Here is a 23,117-nt window from a genome sequence, read left to right as displayed (position 1 = left end):
TACGAACATTGTTTCTCCTTCCTCTATTATCGAGATCTGTCATCTTCAGATTGACAGCACATATTTCTTTTGTTTGGGCAGAAATTACGTCTTTTAAGGATTTCAAGTATGCGTCCGTGGATTCTTGATAGTTTTCTAGAGATGTGACTCGGTCCGAAATTTGCGATATATCTTTCCGGACAATAGCACGTTCCTGCCGAATGGTATCTTGGAGATCCTGTTTTGTGGGTAAGGTCTTCATGAAAGACATAATGTCCTGGAGATCTGTGTCCTTCCCAGAGGACGTCTGAGGGTGGTCCTCCTGGAGAAGGGACATTGTAGGGGATGATGAGGAGGAAAGGGGGCTGGACGTTGCTGGATCTACCTTGACCCTGGCTGGAGTAGTATGAAGAAATGGTCTCAGATCTGCCTGAGAATGGGGCCCTTTTAGTAGAGGTGTATTGCCTTTTTGAGATGGTTTTTTATTTTTGACCATAATGTAGCGTGAAACGAAGATCAGTAAATAGTAGCATAGGTCACAGTAAGCGACATCAGTTTGCAGACATTATATAGGTAAGGATCCCACATACGGTGACTCCCTGCGGACTGGCATCACATCGACATTAAGTCACATCGAGTAGCAAACCAAAGAGCAGCTATGTGGTCTCCCAGTTGTCCCACACAGGAGGAATGTATGCAGTAGAGAAATTTAATTGCTTTGTGGAAGCAAAAGATGCCAGAGTAATAAATTGCTTGTAGACTGCTGTATCTCCCAAAGAAGGGTTGGCAGAGTATCAATCAAACATTTTCTGGCACGGTCAGGTGAATACCACTGGACTCACCAATATATTCTCTCCCAGGCGGTGAAACAGCCAGGTAAACACAGGGATGTGATGAAAGGGCTGTAGGGCTGACTGATAGGGAGCACTCGTGTCTGAAGAGATGGTCGCGGTGTCACGTGGACCGCGAGGTGCCGCCGGCCCTGTGAAAAATCAAGGCCCGGGATGTATGGGGAAACTGGGTTGCGTATCAGGGTGGCAGCGATGTGGTCTCTTCACCACCTCCGCTCAGCGGTATCTGCACTAGCCGCTCAGGATATGCGGCAGCCTAAGGTAGTGTTGCTAAGCGTGTGGGGACATCCGCTCTCCACACTAGAGAAGCGGGGGAGGCAGAGGGAAGAAGGGCTGCAAGGAGCCGTAAGCAACGCTTCTGCGGCTGTGGATGGAGCTGCTTCACTGTGGTCATGCCGGAGTAAGCCCACGCCGTCAACCTTATCAATGGCGGGTCCGGGCGGTCGGCTAGAGAGGTCAGTGGGGTCCGGCAAGGGGCAGGGTTATATGCAGCGATGAGTCGAGCTGGGCCTCTGAGAGGTAGCTTGATCACGCAGGCTCCCCCGATCACGGTAGTACTCGAGGCCGGGGATTCCAGGGGACGAACAGGCAGCAATCCGCGGAGACGGAGGAGCAGTCTCCCGATTCCGCAGCAGGGTCCCCTGTTGACAGTGGGTGAGGGGCTGGCAGAGTGTGGTCTCTAATAAGGCCCAGGTGTGCTAATTTTTCCTTCCCTATGGAGTTTCAGCCAGGAGCCGAAACAGGCACGTCTGCCCTTGATGGCTGCCAAGCCATACCCCCCTCTCTAGCTTAATTAGGAGAGCTGCTATGGAATTTGTAAATATGCTGGTTGTGCTGTTTTGACAGATTTTTTTTAAACTATTCTTAGCCATATTTTGGAAACTGCATGATCTATTTAAATAAAATTTTGTATTTTTCTTAGACTACATATATTCTCTCCATATACCAAATTTGAACAAAATCTGAGCTGGTGAGGTAAAATTTTAACAAATAGTGTGTTGATTTGACACTGAATGGCCCAGGGGAATTTTCTCAAAGTGCTCTTTGGCCGTGCTATTGTATAAATAATATTGACAATTTGTGCGCAATAAAATCAGGGATGCAGCAAGGGGTGAAGATTCAGTGGAGTAAGCACCCACTACTCAATGAAGCATGTAAAATGGAAAAGGTGTATATCACCTACTAGCGCTTCCCCAACCAGAAGTGCACATAAGTGATAGGACAAAAAAATAATCACCATAAATCATCTTCACTTGATATAGGATCTCACAACCATGTAGACAGATCTTGCAGTCTTTAATGGTTTAAAAGCATAGATTTTCTTATCCTCCAGTGTTTAGACGCTGATCACAGCAAAACTCATGTATGGGGATATAGAAAAAATACAAACATAGTGTAGATCAAACTAAACCAAAATGTATTTTAATCATAAGTTACACACACACAAGTTGCAGAAAAAAATCAGACATGTAAAATCCATTCAACATGGCACAGCAGCAGCATATAAACTAGCTCCCTCATTGTATTCCTTAGATGGTATGAGGGCAAAGACACCTGCTCCGGATGCAGTGATATGCCCAAGGTGAAACAAGTGAAGCCAGTCCTCTGCCAGTGATGGATAGAGCCCACGCTTAACGCTTTTCAAACCTATTAGTCCTTCCTCAGAAGCGTGTTTAAGGCTCTTTTTCCCAGAGTCTATATACCCTACCTAATGAACACTACACCTGATCCCATTTACCGCTAATTGGCATAGACGCATGCGCATTTGCTTCAAAGTCCCGGAAGTTGAATGGCCGTGCGTTCCACACACTCGGAAATGGTAATGTTGTGCGTTCCACAGTCTCCGCGAACCCGGAAGTAACACATCTTCCGCGTTCCAAAGTCCTTTCAAGTTGATCTTTCAAACGGAGACAAAGTTTCTACTTTCCACAGCCTCCATATAACCGGAAATAGCGGGCGTCATGCGTCTCAGAGACCTTTGATATAAAATTAAAAAACTCCTGGTTTACTCGATCTTGCAATAGAGAGGACCTCCATACTGCACTCAGTCCATCCTCAATCATAAGTATCAGCAAAGGGATGATATTAGGTACATAATTAACGTCCATACATGGGTGACATAAAACACATAAATATAATAAAAATATTAGTTGTTATATTTCATGAAAAAAAAAAGTTATTACATTTTTTTATATACTAGCCCGAATAGATGACATCTAACAATAAAAAAATAACATAAATTTAAAAAAAAAACTTCAATTCAAAGTCACCATTTAATCCCCTGGGTACAAGGGTCTTTAATTGATTAATCCTTCTCATCTCTGATTGAGACAGCCGTTTATCTAAGTCTCTAGTCCGCCATTTGGGCATGACCACTTGTATGCCCAATACATTTTTTATGGCATTCTTTTGAATTATGTACTTGTTTAAAATGCATGGAAACTACATGGGTCTCCAATCCCTTGCGATGTTATATATATGTTCTGCCCACCTAGTTTTCAAGTTTCTACTCGTCTTGCCTACATAGAATAGGTCACAAGCACATTCCAAAATATATATCGCATTCTTAGTGGCATGTGATAAATTCATTGATGGGATATTTTACACCATTCACTGTAAAATCAGTAACTTTCTTAACACTTGATTTAACTGTTTTGCATATTAAGCAGCTTCCACAACGATGAAAGCCCTTGGTTCTTATATTTTGCCTTATTTCTGTCTCTATACTACTTTCTACCAGTTTTTCTTTCAGAGATGGGCCTTTCTGTATATAAATTTAGGTCTCTCTGGAATTTTATCCCCAATAATTGGATCTTGTTTAAGGATATTCCAATGCTTTTTTACAACTTTTTCAATCTTTATAAGAGGAATTATACTGTGTAATAAAGGCCCACTGGAAATCTTCTTTTGAATTAACCTTTTCCTTAATTAAATCAGCTCTCTGAAATGTTCCTAGTCTAACTCTTACTTTTTCTAGAGATTCCTCTGAATATCCTTTTACTTTGAAACGGTCTGACAGTTCATCCAACTGTTGGCAAATTTCTTCTTCGGTGCAGTTCCTTTTGATTCTTAGGAACTGCCCGAAGGGAATGCCATCCAACCAATTTGGATGGTGTTCACTAGTTTTTTCTATGTATTCATTTGAATCAGTCAATTTCCTCTAATTCCTAGTATTAATCCATTTTTAATATAGATAAGGAGGTCTAGAAAGGAGAATTCAAAAGTGCTATGTGCAAATGTAAATTTAATGGAGAATGTATTAATATTTAATTCAATACAAAATTTTAAAAGGGATTCCTCACCACGTGCTATTGTATCACAAGCAGTGCTCTAAGTGGGGTGATATATGCCGGTATAACATAACGCCACTACCTGCCGCCACTTTTTTTTCCCACAGTGGAGAATGTACCAGTAGCGGCATTGTGTGGAGATTTGTGCTGCTGGGACACATCTCGATCGGCGGCTCTTTTATAGAGCAGGGAGTATCGGGTCCCATCGGCCAGCTGCATCGCAGTTTAAAGTTAGCACCGGCCATCAGCCAATCCCAGCTCGTGGACTGGCTTACAATCAGAAGAGGCGGCTTATTGAATCTGGTGCAAGCCGCTGTCTTTCTCCCTCTATAGATGAGTGGTGGGTGTTAGTGGCGGCGCCTGGCGGGGCATATCTGTATTCCTGGGTTGGACCAGTTACATCGCACAGTCCCCAGCCTACAACCCAAACCTGGCAGCAGGTGAGCAGCCAGTCAGTCAGTGTGTGAATGCCGCCGCCCATAGCTCAGTGACATCACCCGACTGCTGCCTCCTCCTGTGTCTGCACTGACTCAATACACCCGGCTGCCTGCTGTCCTTACTCACAGTAACCCTAAGAGCTGAAACTCCCCCAGTGTCTGCACTAACTACACCCAGCAGCCACTTTCCTCACAGGTACTACAACCCCAAGAGCTGACACTCCTCGTGTGTGTGTGTGTGTGTGTGTGTGTGTGTGTGTGTGTGTGTGTGTGTGTGTGTGTGTGTGTGTGTGGATTTCAATTTTCCATACTTCCACCTCTAAATTCCCACTTCGAGCACTGACCACAAGTTTTAATATTAGCTTTGTTGTGCCGCCCATCCGGTATTCATCACGGTCACTGCAACTTTTCCCACCCGCGGGACACTGTGGCCAGTGGGGAAGGCTCAATGCAAACTGTTTTAGTGCGGCACTGCTAAAAGGGCAGGGTGCATTTTGTTCTTTTAAAACCTGGCAGGGCACGTCTCCCAGCTAAAACAGCCTAGCGGGAAAACTAGATTATTTTACATACCTTTTTAGACTTCTCTCTCCTCGTCTGACAGGCAACATCATTGCATCATGGCGGTGACGCTGCTGGGAGCAGGTGCCAGGGTAATGGCACATAACTATAACTCAAACTCCTGTGCCCACGGCATAGTGATTGAAAATTTGTGATCTAACCTAAAAATTACTATCTTATATCAAAGTGCAAACAGTTTCCAGTTCAGAACTGAAAAGGTGGTGGTGTTTTTTTTTATTTTGTTTTTTTTTAACATAAAGCTTGTGGGCACTTTCTAAGTACATGAGACATGCTGTCTAAAATCCTATTGAAGGACACTGAATCCACCCTCATTTTGTCTGAGGTGCTTTAAAGGTACTAGATTGCCAGATAGCCTGATAGGTAGGTGGGCTGGGGGGATATCTTACATTCCAGTGGGCAATCCTGTTTACCATCCATAGTAGCATAGGATGCTGGTGGATCGTGGGTCTTTCATTGAATAGCTCTGGGCACTTTACCCTAGAGAAGAGACCACACGATGCAACCTTTGGGTAATTGAAACTGCCCCATATAGTAAACTAATATAGCTCGTGCAAAAGTGTGAATAACTTTGTTTCATTGTGTTTTTTTTTTTTTTTTTAATGGTTTGGTTTAGGAGTCTTTCATGATTTAGAGGAAATTTAGCTACTGCTAGATATAAAAACAGCCTTTAAACATGATCACTTAAATGATCATTATACTTGTGGTATTTAATTTGGCTTTTCTTGTATGAAATCCTAATTTCAGTCCTAATAAACTTTGGCCCACAGTCCGTGCTGTATTTCATGTGGCTAATATGTTACAATCAAGCGAAGTATTGCCAGATGAGTACAATATATAAAGGGTATTATGCAGTTTGTTATAAGATTTAGAATGTGGAAGTGAACAGTTCTCATGGACCCTTATCTTGCTTTTATTTTTCTATAATGTGTGCATTCTAAATGGACAAAACAAATATAAAAATATATACCTGACCCTGTACTTAACCACAAACCTTTCTTTAATTGTGTAGTCTATTTGTAAGTTGTACACTTTTTGGGTAACATACATTATTAAGCACTACAGAATACTTTTTATTCTATTTAATTTAATAAATCTAGTTGAATTGAATTATGTGCTTTGAGCTTCAAAGCCTTTCCATATTTAGAGCTGTTAGTGTCCAGTAAAGTGGAAGGCATATCCCGGACATTTTGTTTTCGGCTCCTCTCAGGAAGGGTATGAATATTTTTTTTTTTTTTTTTTTCTACATCATTGACTTTGAAGGTTCTGTTAATCATCTTTCTTTCTAGACCTTTTTATGTCATACCGGGCATACATTAAGATTATTACCATCCCATGCCACTACACTTACATCCAAGACTTTGTATAGAGGTCATCTCCATTTGGCAAATGGGGTAGCTGGGCTTAGTGAGTGGACGTGGATAACCCTTTTAGAAATGTGGCCTTTTTATGTTTGTTCATTTTTCTCTGTTACTGTGGCGAGGACAGTGTTTCCTAGATGCAGATATTCTAGTTATTTGCATAGTGTTCCAACTATAAATAAGTTAAACTACTTGCGTCTGAAAAATACTTTTAATCCTATAGTTTTATTGGTACTCTAGTGTTTTTATAGCATTTTTTTTTTTTCTTCCTATTTGTCTTAAATAGAACTAGACAAATCTTAGGACTGACTTATAAATAAGTAATAATGCTAAGTCACATCCCAATTGAAATAAGTGTATATATTTTCCTGTTTTTGTAGCATGAAGCTACCTGATATCATGGAAATAAGGCAGGGCGATTCAATTAAACGAAGTTGAATAGTGCCGGGAGGGAGCTCCCGGAGCTATTCATTTGACTGCGCTGTTAGGGCGACTAATTGATTTCTTCTCGCAACCTCCTGAGGGTGCGATGAGAAATACGACTAAAGTAACGGCCGCCAGGCTGTTTTCTGGCTTACTGCAGCGCTAGCAGCCATGCGGCTGGCACTTTAGTCGGAGAATACTGGTTCTCGTAACTAAACACCCCTGTTAAATCACGAGAACCGGCATACTCCGACTTAACTTGTGTCGGACTAAATAGAGCGCTGAATTGGATAGCTCCGGGGCCAACTTCCCGGCGCTATTCAACTCGCACTAAATTGAATCGCCCCTCAGGAAAGTAGATTTCCATGTCTAATGTCTTTTGTATTAATCAGACTTCAGCTACAGTGATCCTGCACACCTTTTTTTCTTTTTAGGTTGCTGATTTTACTTATCGAAGCAATTTTGTTTACTGCTACATAATGGGTGCACTCCTTTCCAGGTGGAAGGTAAGCACATCTGTACTATTATGAATTCTATATTTAGCCAGAAATTCAAACTGCCTCCATACTATGCTGTTTAATTGTTTCAAAAATAATTATATCCTATTAGAAATACCAGACAATAAGATTCACAAACACTGAATAGTTTTCATTAAAAAAAATAAATGTGACCTAAACTCTCAAACTAGTGCATTATCCTAGAGAGACGGGGCATGATCTTAATCCATAGCAAATCAAATAAGGAGCAATTTGCACATTGGCAAAATCATGTTGCACTGCAGGTGGTGGCAGATTTAAAACCATTGAGTGAGATTTAGGGGCTTAAGAAATAGTTTGAGTTTCAGGAGCGGCTTGTTTTCGACGAGTCTACCGCTAAATTTAAAGCACCACATAATTATAAGTCAAAACCAGTCTTATAACTAATTGCCAAGACCTTGCTGGTTCCTAATATCAAAACCTATTACATAACCCACAGCTAACCAGTATGTGTTCACTACATGCAAATGCACTTTGTTTTTCCCCTGCATGAAAAAAAAATAAAATAAATGCATTTGCACCCCTTGCGTTGCAACATGGTTTGTTCCAGGAGCAAATTGCTCCATTTTTTTTTTACTTTTATTTCTATCTCTAAATCATGCCCAAGTGTGTTTACCATGCCATCCTTCATAGCTCTACACTTGTGTGAATATGTTTTGGAATGCAAAATAATACATAACTGCCCATACTTTGCAAGCATCTTCAAGATATACTTGAGACTTTAATATACATACATGTTCCATGACTTCTAGTTTAAAACTTTTATCTAGGAGACGTGACATACAGTATGTAAGATTAGCCTGTACACGTGTGAGCAGTGTTTTTGTTTTTTTTGTTTTTTTTCAGGAAAGCTTCACTTTTTAGTGAAATAATTATTCTAGCCTCATACAAATAGTACACAAAAGAAAATATAACCAAATACTACAGTGCTTCGCTTTGTACATTTATGCCATTGTACTATTAAATCTGTTTTTTTAATTTTATTTTACTATGATTTGGGCATATGAACATATTCAAATGACTCTGGTGGTGATCAGTGATTATGAAGCTTCTCTCCAGTAAAAATTGTGTCTTAATTAGAGCACTGGTGGTGGTCGGTGCTTGACATTCCTGTACAGTAACAAGGTGACTTTTTTATATATATATATATATATATAATTTGAGATGTTACAAACTTTTTTTCCCTTTGCCCATTTACAGGTAAAACCTTCCACTGTTGAAATTTTGGAGAAAATGGAAAAGGTATTAATAATTATTTATCAAATTGACTCATAATGTAGGTGGAATTATGTTCTTCAAAAGTGTGAATCACTGTAGGTGGGTTTATCACCTGTATTACTTTGGCCTATAAAAAATGTCTTTGTATTGGTTAAACTAGTGGGTAAATGTATGATCCTACAATATATAGTGTGTGTTTTTATACTGGACTAATGAAGGCAAAAGTAGAAATTATAGCTGTCACATGCTGCTTTAACCTCTTTGCTGCGGAGGATCAGTGGGACTTTCCATCTACATATACCTTAAAATTGCGGATGACTAATCTCACTCGTCATCTGCAGCAATGTACCGCCAGGTAATTTACAATCTCCCCACTGGCACTATTCACCTGTGGGGAGTGCTGAGGATCACTGGGTTGGTCCAGGAGCAGTGAATATCGCTAGCAATGTGGAGAGTCTTTTAGTCCCTCTATATCCCCAACCCTGATGCCTACAGTGATGGGGCACCCTTGTTTGAAAAAGGGGACTCCCCTCTTTCAAACTGCCTCATAGAGGTTATTGCCTGGTGATCAGTGTGATCACCTGTGAACACTAAACAATGTTATGCTTTGCTGGGGAAAAACAAATGTGTTTTGTATATGGGGTGAGGGCTCTCTGCCCTCTCACCCCCAAAATGACACCAGTAACTTTTTGGGCATCCATATTTGAATTAGGGGAGTCTGCTTTGTCAAATTATGTGTCCCACTGTAAGCTATTGTCAGACGATATTACCTTGCCCTATGGAAAATAGACATTTTCCATATATTGGTGGCAGGGCACTGTTTCTCTTCACGCCCCCCATAATTAAACCTGTAAATCTGTAGTCTCTAACATATGAAAGAGGGGAGTCCTCTCTTTTTCAAATAATGTGGTCCAATTAGTAGCTACTGTCTGGTGGGGTTGGGAAATCTAAATCCCTTATCTCCCCCATCTTGTGCCAAATAAAACAAAAAAAAAAAGTGATCACTCATTTAATGTGGTAGGTTGTCTAGTTTTTAAAATGCCAGACCTTGTTGGGCTCTCAAATACTTCCTACACGTAGGAGACGTTTACACCGAGACAGTAAAAATTTAAAAAGAAAATGCATTTTCAATTAAAGTTAAATATTTTTTTATTGTCTAAACCTACACATGCTTTTTACTATTTTGGAAAGGTGGATTATTGGCAAAACAAGTATCACAAAGTATTATTGTGGTACTTATAAGACAAAAAAATAATAATAATCATGGTTGCTTTTGATTCTCTTTCTTTACATTTTTTTTGTTTTGCCATTTGGGTTAAAAAAACAAATTATAGAATGAGTAAAAAATTATAGTGTTTTCAGAAAATATAAAGTCTCAAAAAACAAAACAAAAAGCAAGGCATAAGTTGTGTGAGTACCGCTAAAAAAAAAAAAAATCAGTGATGATGGAATGTGACAAGGGATAACATCAGAAAATGGCCTCCTCACACGGGTGAGGTCACTCCACAGTGGATGTGCTAAATGGTTGCGTCTGCTTTCCAGCTTGCTGGGAATTAATGGATGTCCTCCATTCTAAATGTTTTTGTAATTAATTGCAAATTCATTTATTACTTAAAAAAAAAAAAAAGTAAAAGTGAACATTTTCACCTCTAACCAGCTGGGTATTGGCTGGTTTGTAAATAAGATCAGTAAGCTTAGAACAGTCAGTGCCTGTAACATCACAGTATGTAATAACTGCAGTATTGGTATATCTCTGGCCACTTGATCAGTAGATCGAATAGGTCTTAAAATGTGGATGCTGTTGTGTGAATACTGGAGTTTTTTTTTCCCATAATATATCAATAAATGTGTTATCCTGGAACATACTCGCAAATCTTACGAACAGGGTTATTTGTTTTTTGAGATTGTGCAGAAGATTTTTTTGCGAATTAAAAAAAAAAAAAAATAAAATAAAAATCAATTCTTATTAAATGCTGTATGTTGAACAGTTGTGGGCTGATCTTGCAGCTGGAGTAGTTCCAGCAAGAAGGCAGTGTCTTGGAATTAGGCAAAACCATGTTGTGCTGTGTGGGGGGATGGGAGGTTATTTAGATCATGCACACAGATTTAGAGTTGGAAGAGGGAATGGTTCCCCTAGCTGAACACTGAATTGCATTGTTAGAATAAAGCTGCTTATTATGAACCAAATGTGTTTTAGTGGCTTTTAGTACTGGACTGCTGAAGGGCTCATGATAGAATATGCAGCACAAATGGGGAATGTAATCTGGATCATAACTCCAGAAATAGTGTTAAGGGAACATCCTATGAGTGCATGAAAGTTTTTTTTTTTTTTTTTTGTGCTGTTTTTCTTGTTCATTGTCCTTTCTGCTGTTGCTTAAATGTTTTTGGAATTTTGCTGAGATGTTTGTAATTTTAATGTTTGTACTTTTTAATTCTCTTGTGATCCACATGTATTTGATGTTGTTAAAATTATAATTTTTTAGTAACAATTTCTTTTTAATTTTTTTTGTAACTTTTGCATCTATCCAGTATTTTGTGAGTCAATTTACTTTTTTTTTTTTTTTGACTGCACGCTCAACTACAATTAAGCTACAAAGTCTAAAGCATGAATACGTTTATTTAACAAATACCATAAACTTATTTATGTTACAATTAAAAAAAAAAAATTTTGTAGTTAACAACGTGACAAGTTCAATTTGCTATTAACCACTTACATTACTATTTTTTTTTCCCCGGCAAAACCGGACGGAATTGCTGGATCTGCAGGGGAGTCCATGCAGTCAGAGGAGATCCGTTCTGCACATGTGTAGAATGGATTTTCTCTTAAACACAGCAGGGTTGTGTGGCCGCACCTTTTCATTTGAAGCACAGTTGGCGGTGTTCGCATCCCATGCGACCACGTCAGTAATTAATGACCCTTGTCAGTGTGACCCCTTTACAGCCCTCATGAGGAATGGTAATGTTTATATGTGAATTTGTGGGTCTTATAAGATGCCTCCTTTGATCAGATAATCAGAATTTTAGATTTTTTGTGGTTCTATTAAGCATTGGGTTTCCATTCATGAGCACCCATTCAGCCTTTCACTTTCTGGGTGCTCATCCTCTTTTATTATTTTGGCATAAAGATCAAGGGGTGCAGATGGGCTGTTTTCTGGCCTCCATAAATCGCTATTAGTTTGCATTTACAATAGAGATTTATGAGCAAGGGATTGTTGGTAAGTGTTTATTCTAATCATTTAATTTTTGTTCATCTTAATTTTTATAATGTCAGTTTATACCACAGTATGTCTGCATTTACTAATGTCTCCTTGTAGGAAATCCAATCTTTAGAAGAGTTTCAAGATAAAAATCTGAAGCTGCGGAAGACTTGGATCAGAAGACTGGTTTTCTATTCCCTAATTACTTACCTCATCACTTGTGTCAGTGTTTACCTATGGTACCTTCCTGATGGATTAACAGCGAGACTCCTCATAATTGTTCTGTTTCTGCTTTTCCCAGTATTGTGAGTTACATTTTAATTTATGTTCATTTTAACAAATTAACTACAATGTAATATGTAGTATTTATATCTCCCTACCTTTTTATTTTCTTCCCTGACCTTAATTTCCACAGAATATGGTTCGTTAGAAAGCTGCTTATAGTATGGTTCTCCAAACGAACAGAAAGAAATAGTAAGCTTGACTTTTTATTTGCTACTACTGGTAATTGTCAATGACCATGGTATATATCAACTTTTAGAATTATACTTGCCAACTCTCCTTGACACTCAGGGAGACTATCTGAGATAGTAGCAATCTCCCTGATGGCACCTTACACCCATTATGTAGTTGTTATATACTTGGGGGGGAAAAAAAAATAATTTAGAGAAATGCATTCAAATGGGATCATTTGGTTATAAGGCACAATGCATCTGCATGGGTTATAAGGCACAATGATCCCTATGGCTACATTTATATTCATATAAGGTCTCCTGGGACACTTGTATGGAACCTCTTGTAAAATACAATACATGAGAAAGCCCTGAAAGTATCAGTGTGTTTTCAACTAATACTATTTGGGGCTCGTTTTCATTTAGATGCAAGTCAATTTTATGACACGCCTCCCAGATGAGGCAGTACACGTCCACTTTACCGCCGCGCTCATAGGTGGTGCTTTCACAATCTCCCTGAAATGCTTTTTCAAAAGTAGGCAAGTTTGTGTGTAAAACAAATGTGATCGAGAAGAAACATAAATTATTATAAACTGTATACAGTCATATTACATGCAGATTTCACATCCGTACACACACGTTTTCATTTGTCTTGGCAGCTACAGTAATTGATTCATAAGGATCATGTTATATGAACAGCTTGTTTTAGGAAATGTGTTGGGGTTTAAAATGTGATGCACTATAAAAAGAAATAAGTAAATATTGGTAATAAATGAATGCTAAGTAGACATTTACTTTGTATTCTGTATTCACATAAGTAACTTTTTTTGTGTTTTAAAGTACCTGAGCATTTTGACATTACCTTGCCTATTTAGTTAGTTCCATTGTACACTTTGTTAATCCTTTTTGTTTTGCATAATTACAGATGAGGCACTAGAAGACTTAAAAGCACAGAAGAAAAAAATTGTGAGTAGTCTCTTGTTTATGTACTGTATGTAATGTAGAAAAATTAACTGCCAGAAAAGCGCTGTATACAGATGTCTTTATGCCTTTTTGCTACCATCGTGCTAAAAAGCCCCTCTTGACACACCAGGTCCCGTGTGATTCTGCTAGCTCCGGGTGTGTGTTTATCGAAAATTCTTCTAAGTTGCAATGGGATGAAACTTCGACGCACCAGTAGACTCTGCTGATTAATTTGATCTGCGACACTTGCGGATATCTGTGTGCACCTGAGATTCTGAATCTGTATACGTAGTGCTACAATGTTGCAGCCGCAGCTTTTTTCATTCCAAGTTCCGTTGTGCTTCATATACAGACTCTGGTGCACACAGATATACAAGTGTCGCATATCAAATTAATCAGCAGAGCCTGCTGACTTAGACATGTTTTTGCCAAAAAAGACCCCCGATGTTAGCAGAGTAGCATGTGACCCTGGTGGCTTACTCACGCCAGGCAAGTCGCGCTGCATGACGTATTGAGGGTATGAGGACACATCTGTACATCTCTGAAGGATACTTTAATGTTAAATAAACTTTACATTATTCTGTAGCATGTATATATTGCTCATGTTTTTGCCTGAACTTTTAAGCCAAGGAGGGGTTAAGGAAAAATGTTAAATCTGCTATGCAGCTAGAGTTGCTTGTGAATTTTAGACTGTATACTCTAAAGAGGATAAACCGTGCATCATTTTGTCTGAGTTTAACTTCCAGGGGAAAAAGGGAAAAGTGTTCATTCTAGCTTCTTGATTGGGCAGGGCGCCGATGAAGTAGCAATTCACATCTGTACCCGAAAATGGGGTGTGGCTTCTTAGGGGAGAGGCTTGACTTCGACACTCCACCTTTTCATCCTTTTGGGGGCGTGCTCTCCCACCACTGTGAATAGATGCCATGCACATGGCATCTATTCACCCTCTGCTCACTGGGGGATGGCGGAGACAGGGAGAGGAGCAGCGTGAGGCGGGGTGTCGCAGGCCTCTGTGCCAGGATATGATCAGCGGGGTGCCTCCATAAGGGGAATCTGTATGTAATGCCGGCGGACTAAATACCAACGCTGGAAGCTCGAACCGTGAGGAGCCCGACTGGGGCTGGTAAGTACCCTAACTCCCCTCTAATGATTCCTACCTATCTATACACCCTAAATGTCGCTATTTAGCGTTATAAGTCGCACAAGAAACAATTGCTTTCCAGACTTTGATTGTGTTTCCAAAGCACAAAAAGATAATATTCACCAAAAAGCAGATAGTTACATACTGTGATCTAAATACAATTAGCGCAAACAGATTATACAATCACTAGGTACAGTTGAATACATACGCATGTGCTCTGAATCCAGCATCAACTATGAAACCTCCGTCAACAGCAAAGAAAAGATGACTGACTTGCAGATTCAGGGTGCTTGCATATAAACCCTTGTAGAGATAGGAAATACAATAGAACAAACTAGCATAATCCCATTGGTTGTTCTTCCTGGTTCTCCTGTTACAATGCAGTTCATAGTCAGTTTGTATTGTAATAGTTCAGCCTCCAACAGCTTCTTTGTGTCTGTTTCCTGCTGAAGAACAAGTCTAAACTGGCTAATTACATTACATGAACAGAGTACATTTCATTGCCTATCTCTCTATGATCTATAATTCCCAGATGCATGTTGCAATATCCTTGCTGATGGAACCGGAAATCTGCAAATAAACAGTGGTTCAGAATGGCACCAAACACTGTCTGCTTATCATGTATTAAACCTAAGATCTTAAATACAGTCGCTTTATTACATAATTAATAATGAATAAAACCTTGGATATTAACCTTAATGCTAGGGAACCTTCCTGTGTAAGTGTGCAAAGTGTAAGGATATTAAGAAAAGACGCTAGTTAGTGTTGTGCGACTACGTGTTTGTGGAGTACACCGTGGTACGTGTTTTGCAGGGTTGTTCATATATGTTTTAGTAAATGTATGTTTATATAATGAGGGCTTTTAACATTGTTCTATTGCGTGGAATCGCACAACACTAAAAATAGCATCGCCGTATGTACTTATAATGTGTGAGATCCGCTAAAATGGCGCTAGGCGGCCATTCGCAAAATGGCGTTGTGCAGATTTTAAGTTTAACAGATTCTGTCTCAGCCAATCATCCGGCTTCGACGCCTCCCTAACCCTCCCTTAGTGGTGCCTAACCCTAACCCTCCCCCATGTGATGCCTAAACCTAACCCCCCGTAGTGGTGCTTAACCCTAACCTTCCCCCTGTGATGCCTAACCTACCCCCTCCCTGTACCCTAAACCTAACCCTATCGGGGTGGTGCCTAACCCTAAGTCCCCCCAAGGGTTCCCTAACCTAAACCTCCCTGCTCGCGGCTATGCGCTAACACTTCCCGGCTTACCTTCGTTCGGGAAGCCGTCTGACTAGATTCTGGCGTCTGGATCTAGACGGGTGTCAGGAATTCAACGCCTGTCTTTAGTCCCACGTCGGGATTTATACACCGGGATTTTAGTCAGACGACTTCCCGTCCATCTGCATTTTGACCGCATCCCCCATAAGGTCAGGGCACATTTTAGCCTCTTAAAATCGAGCAGGGTGCGGCACCCCACTGAAATAGTCTTGCGGGAACGCTATACCTTCATGAAAAAATAGAACGTGATGTAGTTTCATAATCTATCAGGTCAGGTCTAGAAAAATTACGAATGTGGATGTTCAAATGTTGAGCAAAAAACAACTTAATAGATTGTGGTTTTGAGCTGGACTAACATGTTATAGACAGCATAGACTTTTTTACCTAGTTACTGTGATATATATTTCCCTTAGCACTTAAGAATTTGAACTATAGTATTTTCTGAATTACACATTGCTAGTCAGTCACTTGCATATAGATATTTAGTATATGGTGTCTAGGCAACAGTTAGCCCCTTCTACCTCCATCGCTAATGACTTTGTTTCTAGATAATGAGTTTGCCTTATAAAAGACTTACACATGCGGTTTGTGTATGAATACATTTATTTAAGTATAAGACAAATGGTTGTAATCTCAGCCTTTTTCTTGTTTATATTGTGGTGGTTTCCTGGACAGGTGGTTCAACACCCTACATGATAGAACACTGAACTTGATGTCTGTGTACTTTCTAATTATTCTATCCTGTATACTAATTATTCCGGTTATGCCGGTGTATATGCCGGATGAAATCACGTTTGACAGGTACTAGATCTCTTGTGCATTTGTTTGCAGGAAGGTTTGAAGACTGTGTTCTGCAACATTGGTATTTTATGTAAATGTCATTTTGAAAACTCCTAATCAGTAATTATAGAGAAAAGGTTCTTTAATGTATAGCAAATAGTTACACAATTGCTTTAATTTTTTTCAGCCACAGTAGAAAAATCTGGTTACTTTGAGCAGCAACAAGTTTTCTGCACAGTTTAACATAGATTTCAGCCTTCCCTAATTCCCAGGGACAATGTCAGTATTAAAAGATATCACCTCTTATATCTACCCCAACCCCAATGCCCCGTAAATATGGGCAAATATACAGTTTGTGTACTGAAATTATTACTTTGTATCCTTTCTCCTTCAGTACTTTATGGTAGGCCTAACAGTGGGGCTAAATTTTTTTTTTTTTTCTAGGTTTTTAGATACAGGTGCATTAAGAACATACACAGGTGCATTAAGAACATACCCCTTGATGGGTGTATAATCTTCCCCTGTGTCTCTTTCTGTCTCTAGCTAGATAGGTCAGGTAGCAGTTTATTTTTCTTTTTGCAGTGCAGGGGCTCTTGTCAATCAATGTGAGACACCATTCTGTTGCTGTAAATGGAGGATGGGCTGGCTGACCAGCCTGCTAGCTCCAGGAGCAGAATTGGCTATGGACATTTTAAAAAAATAAATAAAAAAATAAAACAACTTCTAGCCGTAAAAACATTGTATTTAGCTTTCTGGCTGCAAACCTGAAGGAAACCGTGTCTCATAGCAGATTGGAATCTGAGCAGATTTGAAACATATGAACACACCTATTCCAAGTAATCTTCTATTTAGTGGTTCTAAAGTTCTCCATATCCAGAGAGTTTGTACGGATATTGTGGAGAAGCTGAACAGGCAATATATTGCATCAGCAGTAGTGGCTAAAAAACACTTTTTTGTTTACATCCATGGGATACCGATGCTTTGAAGGAAATCCACAGGCGTGAAATTGATTCGTTTGCCACCAGGGTTTCCCAGGTTTGGTACAGAAAGTTGACATGGTCTGAATGACATGTCATGCCGACATTTTCAATATCGACACTGACATAATGTCGACAGTTGGCATGTCGACATTGTTTTTTTTTTTTCCCTCGTTATTTCCGAGTCTAAATTTGGATGTTATTATAAATATTGACATGCTGAATGTCTACTGTATTTCCCACCCTCCCTCATCAAGTCAGCAAGAAGTTATGAACCATGAAGGCATTAAATCCAGCCCTCAAAATGCTTTGAAAACTATCTTTAGTAGATCTACCCCTAAGAGTGAATGGCCAAAAGGTCCCACAATGACTTGTCAGGATCTATTCCCTATCGGTACTGGGTAGAATTGCACGGCGTGTACACGTATGGTCCACATTCCATAACAGACCGGTGTGTGTTTTTAGACACCATAAGAAATGGATACAAGATGGAACACCACTATCCAGAAATAAATATCTATGTACAAACCTGACTTTCAGACTTGGCAGAACTAGAGGCCTTCTATACACCAGATTACAAGCTTTAATCAAAGCAATAGCTCTTGCAGCAGTTCCTCCAGACCAGAAGGGCAGATATGCTTATTCTACACCATTCCTTGTCAAAAAGACTTCAGGGGCATTTTGCTCTATTCTGGACCTGAGGCGATGAAACAGTTCCTCAGTTCCAGACATTTGTGAATGTAATCTGTTAACTCCATCCTCTCTGCTGTCTACACAGATTTTTTTTTCATAGCCATACAGTGGCGTAACTTCATCCAAGTCGACCGGAGGCAAGACAGATGTTGGCACCCCCTCCATGCCAACTCTTTGATTTCGTAAAACGGATGACACTCCAATGATATTCTTGTGAAAATGAGTTGTATTGTGGAACGCTGTACTCCCCATCCAATAACAGCTCCTTTTCCACTAACCTGTTAACACTCCCTGTGGATCCAGATCCATGCGACTTTAGACTGCTCATTTGTATGTAACCAGAAATATACAATACAGAGCATTTTTGGCACTGCCATACAATACTGAGAGGAATTTTTGTGAAGCCATACAATAATTACAGTAAATTTGTAACTTTCATACAATACTGAGAGCATTTTAATGACCACCATACAATACTGATAGCATTTTACTGACTAGCGTTCAATACTGAGAGCATGACCGCCAGACAATACAGAAAGCATTTTTGTGACCGCCATACAATACAGAGAGCATTTTAGTTACTGCTTTGCAATACTAATAGAACTTTTGTGACTGCCAGGCAATTCAGAGAGCATTTTAGTTAGCGCCATACACCACTGAGAGCATTTTTGTGACTGACAGACAATAGTGTATTTTAGTGCCCATCATACACTACTAAAATAATTTGCTTGTCTGCCTTCTCTTTCCAGCCCACCTGTCCCCTCCTCCACTGGCCCACCTAGGTCACCACCTATGCCCAGGGCTGGCCCTGGCTGAAAATTCTGCCCATGCACTGATCCATCAGTCATTTACCTTGTACTCACTGAGGTCCTGCAACAGCTCCTTCCAAAAGGAGCTCCCGATTTCCACCCTGCAGTTCTCTTCTCCTTTGTTGCCACCTGATTGGCACTGTGTTGCCCTACCGAAGTCTGGGTGTTTGCCACTGGGCACCCAGTGAAGCTTTTCCTAGTGCCCCTTTGCTCCACCCTTAGGGAGGTCTAAGTATATTCTCATACACTCATAGGCTCTTTCCACATTGCAGAGCATGCCCCCATGGCACAGGGCACTTGCCCCTGCCATACCTGGGTGTCCAAAGTACATGGGCAGTTCGTTGTCTTTGTCACATCCTCTGTTTCCTGATGCAGTGGCTGAGACACGGTGCGGAGCTCAGCACACGGAATGGGTATGAAATACCACCGGCCGCATGGCCGGCGGGTCGAATCCCGTCAGCAGCAGCCCGACAGGAGCAGAGTTAGAAGCAGCGGAAGCCCGACAGCGCTGGAAATCCCAATCGTGAATAGGTAAATATCCACTAACCTAACCCTCCTCAGGGGTGCCTAACCCTAACTTCCCCCCCAAGTGCCTAACCCTAACCACCCCTTTCCCCGCTACCTAAACCTAAGTACCCCGGGGGGGTGCCTAGCCCTAAGTCCCCCCCGGGGGTGCCTAACCCTCCCGGGGGGGTGCCTAGCCCTAAGTTCCCCCCGGGAGCCCTAAACCTCAACCCGTCTCCCACTCCCCCCCCACCCCCCCACGGCAGTCCGCTCACGGCGCCCGGCGTCGGGGAAATGCGGGCGTCTACATCTAGACGCCCGTCATTTCAACCTTGCCGGGATAAGACAGTCGGGAAGCCGGCTGCCGGTGTACAGGCAGTCGGCTTCCCGATTGCTTCCCCAGCACACAGTCTAAAGAGCAGGAAGCTCCTGCAGGAGGAGAGAAAAATGCAGCGCTTGACCAGAGAGGGCAGAAATGAGCCTGATGTATGCGGCTCAGCGACCGAGACAGTCACTTACACAGCCACTCCAGTGCTGTTGCCTTCACAGGACATGTGCACAGCGCTGCATATTTGAAGTGATTATTGATAATCTCCCTTCTTTTCATGGGATCACGGTGCCATGCCCCCTCTGCCAGCTGTGATCCTGCAGCCTGCCCCTGGGCACCCCCTCTGGTGCTAGGCCTACCAGCCCTGGGCTATGTTTGGGGGTAGTGGCAGCTGAGGATTCAGGTGATTATTGCTGGGGGACATTGGAAGCTGGCACACTGGAGAAGAGGTGCCCCCTTCAGGGCTAGCACTCGGAGGCACCCGCTGCCATGGTCTCTGGCAGTTCATTCCCTGTATCCATAGCTCTGTAAGAAACTTACTTTCTTGTTGAAGTTCTGCACCGAAAGTTTCACAGGTTGTGGATCCTGAGACAACATTTCTACTTTTACTGTTCTGCCTTTTGGCCTATCCGTAGCCCCAGGAATCTTTAACCATTTTGCAGGCTCATGGCTTGATTGTGAACAGGACAAAAAGTTAACTTGTTCTGTGACCGCAAATACACTTTCAAAAAAAATAAAAATACTATACAGAACAAAGCAAATCTGTCAGATGAAAGGAGCTGCAAAATCCAGCATCTAGCGCATTAGGTATACATTTGTGATGGACAACAGTAAGGAGAGTGTTACATGCTGGTAATGTCCTCTTCCACCATATTGTTAGCTCCCTGGGCAACAAGGCATGTATGCAGTCTCCAGTTAGAATTGACAACTCTGTGGTATTGGTCTTCACCAGATGCGGATGAAGGGGGTGACTGCACACCCTAGTTTCAAACATAAGAGGTTCTTCCTTATTCTACTTGTGGTGCCAGGCAGGTAAAAAGAAAATGCAGGTGCACACTCTTGGAACTTACACACAAGACCATATCTTTGAACGATAACGACATCGTTCAACATGTATGTAGTGAACGACCAACGATGCGCGCTCCCGCTAGACGATGACGATATCTTTGGTCGTCCATACACGCAGGCCAATTTGGACAATATTGTCAAGAATTGCCTGTTCAAAGATGTGGCAGGATGACTTCACGGAAAGATATATCTTTTCACCCAATATCGTTTGTCCTACACTACAGAAAGTTCAAGGGAAATCTTTCACCAATATCATTCATACAGCACATCATCCCGTGTGTATGCACCTTAAAAATACTGATAAAACAATTATGATAACCACTGCAATTAACATGGGTAAACATGCTAAGAACCTCATTTATACTCCGTCAGCCACCACGTCAAGGTGAACCCCATCAGATGAGTCCCTAACATACCTAATACTAACACAATGGGCGGAATTCAATTGTTTTCGCTGCCCGGATCTCCCGTCTAAAGTGACGGAGATCGCAGGACACTATTCAATTCCAGCTTTTCGCGCTGATCGTGCCCAAAGTGGTAGGGTTTAGCCACGTAAATCGGCTAACCCCTACCAAAGTGCTGGGCGCGATCGCGAAAAGTGCCGTTTACGCGCCCAAACAGGTCACTTTTCGCCGATTTCAGCACGTACCCCTCCTGGGGCTGTGAGCTGAAATGGAGCGCTGGCAGCTGATCGCGCCCGACAGGAGCAGCAATTGAATAGCTCCGTCGGGCGCGATGGGGGCTGGAAACATTTGAATTCCGCCCAAAATGTCAATTTATCAAGTACTTACCATAATAGTGCCCATTCTAATATGTAGACAGCAATGCAGGAACCTGTTTTGATTAAAATCACCTAAGGATAGATGGGAGGGTTTCTAACAATTGGAAGGAGTGTGTACTTTATATACACAAATACAGTGGAAAGGTTTTTATTTTTAAAATTAGGGTGTGCAGTCCAGTCCATGTTTGGAACTCATCTGATGGGGTTCACCATGACGTGGTTGGTGGCCACACATTTTTGGCCAAACATGTTCTAAAAACCTCATTTATACTCCATGTTAATTGTAGAGTTTATCATGATTGTTTTGTCTATCCGTATGCTTAGTGTGCACCTGCATTTTCTTTATCCAGTCTCTGCATCAGCCTGTCAAGAAACAACAAGAAGTCTTTAATATGGTGGCAATTCTAAGGATTGAGGACAGTGTATGTCACACTCCTATAATGAACAACATTTTGCAGTACATCAGGCTGGGGAGCACAGCTCTTCACAAACTTGGGGGGGCATATTCATGAAACGGCCACTTTTGCAAGATGCCATTTCTCAGCGGGTTTGATCTAAAAATTTAGAGCTGCATGAATGTTCAAATCACACTGGGCTATTCACTTAATATTGGTGCTGCTTTAAATTTTGAGCTAAAACCCGCTGCTGTGTAAATCTACCCCTTGGTCTCCTATAACTGTATGGTAAAGCTGTTCAACAGTTTAAACAATAGTTGCAGGTGAAATTCTCTGCATCCTCAGACAACAGAACAGTTGTGACCTTCAGAAATCTCCAGGGAGGCACCAGAAGCAAAGCTATGATGTAGGACGTAAAGACAGCTGTTGCCTTGGGCAGAACGGAATATACAGTCGTTTTCAGTATTCCGTATCACAGGCAAAGTGGTAGCAGCGGCAGATTATCTAAGCTGCATTTGTTCCAGAAGAATGTGATCTCTGCGTCAGGAAGTTTTCCAATTGCTGATAGAGATTTGGTCATCATATTTATTTATGGCCACATACCAGAATGCAAAGTCGCCTAGATTCTTCTCTCAAAACGCAAAAATTCCAGGAACCAAAGGAATATATGTATTGTCTTCCCTTCTGTTTCCTTATATATCTCATCTGTTAAAGAGAATAGAGAGAGAAAAAGTAGAATAGCAAATTCTTCCATTTTGGCCACAATGCCTGTGATCCAAGTGGCTTGCAAGATGGTTCCGGAGGAGCAAGAGGTCTACTGCCTCCTCATTCACACTTTTTGGTCCAGTCTTTCACCCAAGTATTCAGCAACTAAATTTGATGGCCTGGAGATTGAACAAAAATGGCTCTGGGATAGGGGAGTATCATGGTTGGTAAGCTATACAGTCTTCCAAGCAAAGAAGATACTCTTCTTTATTAATACATGGCAGATATTGGATACATGGAGTATTCAAGTGTTTTTTTTTTTTTTTTGCACCTATTAGTCATAGGAGCCTGACTGCGCTATTCAGTTGTTGATCCAA

The 23,117-nt window shown here is 41.1% G+C and overlaps 1 protein-coding gene across 1 annotated transcript in view; it reads left to right on the top strand.

Moving 5' to 3' along the window:
- Positions 1-23,117, top strand: part of LNPK (lunapark, ER junction formation factor) — a 107,904-nt gene that overhangs the window by 40,511 nt on the left and 44,276 nt on the right. Inside the window, exons 2-6 of the mRNA XM_088473783.1 lie at positions 7,352-7,423; positions 8,654-8,695; positions 11,986-12,173; positions 12,284-12,342; positions 13,246-13,286. Of these exons, the coding sequence (XP_088329909.1) occupies positions 7,397-7,423; positions 8,654-8,695; positions 11,986-12,173; positions 12,284-12,342; positions 13,246-13,286 (357 nt within the window). The 5' untranslated portion in view covers positions 7,352-7,396. The remainder of the gene's footprint in view (positions 1-7,351; positions 7,424-8,653; positions 8,696-11,985; positions 12,174-12,283; positions 12,343-13,245; positions 13,287-23,117) is intronic.

This window comes from Taudactylus pleione, unplaced genomic scaffold (assembly GCF_031769625.1).
Source record: "Taudactylus pleione unplaced genomic scaffold, aTauple2 ptg000004l, whole genome shotgun sequence".
NCBI classification, from domain to species: Eukaryota; Metazoa; Chordata; class Amphibia; order Anura; family Myobatrachidae; genus Taudactylus; species Taudactylus pleione.
The sequence above is the reverse complement of the archived record's forward strand: the minus strand, read 5'-3'. Positions and strand labels throughout refer to the sequence as shown.